A 6407-nucleotide genomic window follows, 5' to 3' on the forward strand; every position below is an offset into this window, starting at 1 on the left:
CATAGCCACCGTATCTCAATTTTACTAAGGAGAAACAGGCACAGGAAGCTTAAACAACCTGCCCAAGGTCACACAGCTAGTAAGTGACAGAGCCAGGGTTCAAACCCAGAGTCCACACTGCCAGCCGCTGTGGTGCCATGGCCTTGCACAGCGCCTGCTGCCCTTCCCTCTGTCCTGGCTCCAGGCATGTCTGCCTCGCACTACAGCAGAGCAGGTCTCAGCAGGACGGGGAAGAGGTTTCCTCGGTCTTTGTTACCCCCGAGGCTTAGCACACGTCCAGCACGTGTGGCGGCGGTCAGATTCTTGCCGACCATGCCTCCCTCTGCTGTCAGCTGTTAATCAGTCTTTTAAGCGCTTGGTATGTAGCACAGGTATCCTTCTAAAAAGGGATGCTTATATTGAACTGTTCAGCTTCAAACCTCAGGAATGAAGGATGAAAGACAGATTTGAAGTGTGGAGGAAGCAAAGGGTTACCAGGAGTGTTTTGGGTCACCGCTGTAATGATTACAGGCCCCCAAAGGTCTTCTAGATGGGCTCTGGTCGAAATAAGAATGAATCGTCACTGGATGGACTATTTGGACGTCTCTCCCATCCTCGTGAGATCATTGAGTAATTGTGTTACCAATTTAAGGAGTTAAAAATAAAAATCTAATATGATGTGTGAAGTTCATTAAAATAACCCCTGCGTTAATTGAACATGTAAAGCTGGGTATATTGCGCTCAGGCTTTGCACGTGTGGCATCTGTGTATTATATCCAGTGTTCAAATGAGGAAACCAAGGCTCAGGGAGGCTGGGTTACTCCCTCCGTCCTGTTTTTAGTGGGACGAATTGCCTCCCTGTGTTGTCTTCAAAGGTGATTTTTTGGTTATGTTGAGAGAAAAGAATGTCGGAGTGATTTGCTCCAGAGATTTGCTGGATTTTGGTTTTAAAAGGCGTGTCTCTCAAACTTACAGGTGGAAAGTGAGACCAACGTCCTGCAGGACGGCTCCCTCATTGACCTGTGCGGAGCCACTCTGCTCTGGAGAACAGCAGATGGCCTATTCCACACTCCGACTCAGAAACACATAGAAGCCCTCCGGCAGGAGATCAACGCCGCGCGGCCACAGTGTCCCGTGGGGCTCAACACCTTGGCCTTCCCCAGCATCAACAGGAAAGAGGTGGTGGAGGAGAAGCAGCCCTGGGCTTATCTCAGTTGTGGCCACGTGCACGGGTACCACAACTGGGGCCACCGGAGCGACACAGAGGCCAATGAGAGGGAGTGTCCCATGTGCAGGACTGTGGGCCCCTACGTGCCCCTCTGGCTTGGCTGCGAGGCGGGATTTTACGTAGATGCAGGACCACCCACTCATGCTTTCACCCCCTGTGGACACGTGTGCTCGGAGAAGTCTGCAAAATATTGGTCTCAGATCCCATTGCCTCACGGAACTCACGCATTTCATGCCGCCTGCCCTTTCTGTGCGACGCAGCTGGTCGGGGAGCAAAACTGCATCAAATTAATTTTCCAAGGTCCGGTCGACTGATGCCCTTGACAGCCATCTACGACTTTATTAACAAGTTACTGTGAAGATTTTGCCACTAACTCTAGATTTTACCTTTTTGTAATGCTGTTTATTAAGGGGAGGGGGCACTAGGGCTGGGACAAAAGAGGGGACACAGTGATGACACATGGCAGGAGTGTAACGGATACCAGTGGTGTGTTGCATGCTCAGAACAGCGGCATCGTCATTGAAGTCTGCTTGGTTAAACCGTAATACCTTTGTAATGATTGGATTTTAAATGTCATGCTTTTATTTTTAACCTTGGGTTTTTAACCAGGTTTTTTCCTTTTTAAACTGGGACAAGACTTTAAGTCATATTCTACAAATGTAGAAGAAATTTATTCAAAAGTTGTTGGCATTTAACGTGCAACCTTCAGTGCTGCGTGATATAGGTGTTACCTGAAAGACATGCCGTGTCTGGAAATACTTGACAATAGCCAGACTCTGACCAGATACCAAAGGGGCGGCTCTATACAGTGTGACTGGTGCGTAGGAGACCTTAGGCACAGGTGGTTGGTTTGAAATCTGGGGCTTTTTTCTGATTTATTTTTCTCTCTTTTAGGGGGAGAGAATATTCATATACTGTGGGCTTTTTTTTTTTAACTTCAGTGGAATTTACTTTATACACTCATTCATCACATACGTGGCATTTCAAACAAAGAATTTTCCATAACTTTTTAGTCTGCCTTTTGTGATTTCTGCCTAATACGGTTTGTCACTGATACTCATCTTGCATGGCCAGAACTGTTTGGTTGATGAAAATATGTCAGCCCTTAGAATTCACTTCACCGAGGGTGAGTCTGACACAGCAGACATGGCCGGGGTACCAGACTACCAAGTTTATTTGCTGACTGAGTTGTTTTAAGCTTTAAGGATGATTAAAAATAAGCTTTTACTTCTTAAAACCACTTGTTGGGGTTTCATAAGGTTTATAGGTTTTTTCTTCCTTAAGAAAGACAAATTCTGTGAGCCTAAAAACAACGGATCACAATGATACAGTCATTTTTGTTCACTCCCTCACCACCATCTGTCACCTTCCCTTGCAGCTCACAGAGCCCTGTAAGTTTTGAAAATGTTTGCAAATCAAACTAAATTTAAATGTGATCATTAGATACACACAACACCAAGTGGTACATCTGCAGAGATCATTTGAAATTCTTGATATTTTGAGCGAGCAAATGAGTGTTTACTGAGGAGTAATTAAATCAGAATTTCCTGTGAGCTCCACCACCCCTCTCTGTTAGTTTCATGTCATCTGCTTAATAATTCTCGGATGCTCGTTCTCTCTGCTCGGTACCAGTGGCATCGCCGCTCCCAGAGTGTGCAGACCCTTCAGGACACGAGACTGGTAGCAGCTGGCTGAGATAAAGTAAATTCCTGCCACATGGAGCAAGTATTTATTTAAACTAACATTCTCTTAAATTGACTCTTGCAGATTTGGGTGACCTTTTTTTTAACGTTTGTAAATATATATAATTTATATGATTCTAATATACTATATCCATACTTGAATTGGTTGTTCCATGTTTTGCCTCCTGGCAGATATTTTGCCTATTTGCAGTCGTTCTAACCTATTTGAGTACCTTTTTCCTTAAAGTGATACAATTGCTGCTGCTTAATTTGACTTAGTATTTTAAAGTTCAGCCTCTCAGTTTTAAAATAGCTTTATTTTTCAATGGAGATCATTGTTTAGGATGAGGCATTTTTGGTTTGGTTTGGGGTAATTTTTAAATGATGTGAAAATTCAACAGCAGTCCTCTTACTGACAGCTTCTTCTATTCTGTATAGCTTACCTTACCTGCAGACAGAAATGAAAGGGAAAAAAAAGGACTTACCTAGAATAATATATTGAATACTTTTTGATTTAGCCAGAGTCTCCAATGATTAGCTTTCACTGATAGAGTGTATCTTTTCAACTTGTGATTCTTTGGGCTCCAAAGAATGATAAAGAAGGCACTTGTTCCTTTTCTTTCCTATGTGGCTAGAAGATGGTTTCAAGGATTCTTGATACCTAAAAAGCATGTAATAAGCTAAATGGTCTTGCATCCAGACAGGCTGGATTTTACCTACCAAAAAAAAAAAAATATTTTTCCAGAAAGTTATGTACATCATAATTTTCCATTTCAAAAGCAACATATAAGTCTTAGTAGTTCTGCATGTGACATGTGCCCCAAAATAAAGTTACCTTCCAACCTGAGAAGTTTTGGACTTTTCGTGAACTCAGATACCTTAAGTGTAGGTTGAAATTTGGGTAGTGATTTCCAAGCTCTTGGAAGAGGTAACAGTGAACCACCCTCTGTCAGCTCCGTATCTTTTCCTCTGGCTTCCAAGTGAGGTCCCCTCCCACCCTGTCTGACGCAGAGAGGTGGCAAGTCTGCAGAAAGGAAACCATGCTAATCTTAGCCACTTGTAGTAGGGTCCCTTTACAATTTTGACTAATGAGATTCCTTTATGATTTTTTTTTCCGGAGTTAAAAGTAATTTGTGAGAATAAAGAACTCTAGCTCACCAAAGTAGAGTAGTACAATTCAGAAAAGTTAACTTCTGAAAGGTCACTTCTGCTTTTACTCTTGCTTGCCATCACGTTGAAGGATGAGTCCCGCCCCCCTGTATGTATGTACGCAGAAGGAAATTGCTGACCAGTCATCTTGATCTCGGCCTAAAATGCCTTTTGTGAGTAGGTTTCCGTAAGTAAAGCCCCAGTGATGTATTCCCATAGAATTATTACTTTTTTCAGTTGTTTATGTCAGTTTACTACAAAAACAAAAACAAAAACAAAAAGATTCAGAGTGGTTGGAGTACAACTCTGAGTATTTTTCTAGTCGAATTTTTTATTAATAATCGGTGCTGCCGGGTCATGCATGCTGCAACTCTCAGCATTTCCCTTATTTGGTACAGCTTTTTGCAAAAAGGGCTACAGCTCACACTGCAGAGTCAAGTATTAAGTTTTCTGGATTTTTTTCCCTCTAACTGTGGCCCAAAAGAATTAAAATTTGTTAATATAAATAGAGAGCATATTTATCATTCCTCGATAGTTAATTATAGAGTTTGGTAACTTTGTGCCTCAGGGAAGCCATGTGATATATAACTGGTTATAGAATTTCAGGGTTAGGGTTTAAAGAAAGGAGAAAGCCATTGGAAAAATGATGGGCTTCATTAAGGAGACTAATGAATCTGTATGCAGAAATGTGCCAGGAACTGGCATAAACGTGATTGTAGTAGAATTTATTTTCCAGCACCAATAGGGAAATTATTTTAAGTTATTACATATACTGTATTAGGAAAGTTGAGGAGAACTCCTTTCTTCATAAAGCTTTCAATGCCTTTTATTTTTTTGCTTTCATAGAAAAACTCAAACTTCTGTTATTTGGGAGCTCAGTATTGTTATTTGGGCACTTTTGAGAGTTTAAAGCATGTTTTCTTACTTAATTTAAGTGTAACATAGGTTATATAGAATTGTTACCTGCGATTCTATGATTTTTCTCAACTTTTCTTTTTTGAAGCCATTCTGTTCTTTGGATGTGCATGAAAGGGTGTGTGATCGCACCATTGTAAATGCTGGGTGAAAACTAGTTATCTTCATGCAATCTTGCCTCATGACAATGGAACTTCTGAGAGACAAACTGTAGGACCTTGGTTTTAAGCCAAATCCAGCCCCATCCCTTGGCTGTCGATCTTATGTCCCAATAGTTCAGTCTTTGCGGACTAAGGGCATGGTGTTCTTTCAGTGCTGGCAACAGAGCACAGCTCTGCTATCATTTCTTTATGATTCAAAGGCCAATGAGACAACTTCAGAATCTTAAGAGAATGTAAGCATTACTGAAGTAGTAAAACAAAAGAAGGTTCAGTATTTTTTTTTTTTTTTTAGTAAAACTTACATCCTTTTGAGTAAGTTTTTGCCCTCATGAAGAATCCTCTAGAGGAACATAGGGAAAAACAAATATTTTTCCAGTTCTACTTAACTATTTCTAAATGTGTTTCTAAACAAAAATAAGCTGGATGAAAGAAAAGCTATTTCTTAGCTGGGATGACAGATTGCTTCTCTGTATTAAATAGTCTAGAAGTTAAGGGGTGGTCATATTTACCATGTATAGTGTTATGAGCAGTTAAATTTTATGGATATATTTGTAAAATTGTTCTTTTATATTTCATGTCAAATTGAAAAGTTTATTTCTTCACTATTGTACCTGTGGAAATACAAGCCATTTTACAGGAAAAAATCTTCAAAAACTATTAAACGGATCTCAGTATGTTTGTGAGTCGTTGTCTTCAGACTCTGTGGTTGTCACCGGGTTCATCAGGACGTGCAATAGGAAATTGATACAAAAGTAGACTTGATTTTTGCGTTTCTCAAACTTTTAAGTTAATCCCAAACAATCGAGTTTATTAATTGTTTTATATCCTGCACAATACATATTTAAATCTGGATTCTGAAAATCCCTTAAATTTTTTTATTAAGGAAATTCTTATGGTGCTTATATTACTATTTCTTATGCGATTACATCACTGTCAATTAAATCTAACTTCCAGGCACATTTAACCTGGCTTGTAGACTTAATGGGCTTTCTTCGTGATCATTACAGTCATATTGCTACTTTCGTGACAGACTTCATTCCCGTTTAATGACATAATAAGTGTTGTGTGTAAGCCTTCAAGCCTTAAACTAATATATCTATCATAAGAAAATATGTGTATTTTATGACAGTTTTTCCTTATCACAGTATTCAAAGAGTCAGTATTACTGAGGGAAAATAGATTTTTCATTTCCAAAAAATGCACATTTAGAGAGACTCTTATTTCAGGAGATGAATGTTCCATACTTTATCAAATCTAAGATCCTGTGAATTACAATTGTAAGATAAATCCCAT

The 6407-nt window shown here is 39.9% G+C and overlaps 1 protein-coding gene across 1 annotated transcript in view; it reads left to right on the top strand.

The window, feature by feature from the left end:
• PELI2 (pellino E3 ubiquitin protein ligase family member 2) overlaps positions 1–1521 on the top strand; it is a 157362-nt gene extending 155841 nt beyond the window's left edge. The window contains exon 6 of the mRNA XM_069464974.1: positions 955–1521. Within this exon, the coding sequence (XP_069321075.1) occupies positions 955–1521 (567 nt within the window). The remainder of the gene's footprint in view (positions 1–954) is intronic.
• The last annotated feature ends 4886 nt before the right edge of the window (positions 1522–6407 follow it).

Source organism: Eulemur rufifrons, chromosome 2, assembly GCF_041146395.1.
Source record: "Eulemur rufifrons isolate Redbay chromosome 2, OSU_ERuf_1, whole genome shotgun sequence".
Taxonomy (NCBI): Eukaryota; Metazoa; Chordata; class Mammalia; order Primates; family Lemuridae; genus Eulemur; species Eulemur rufifrons.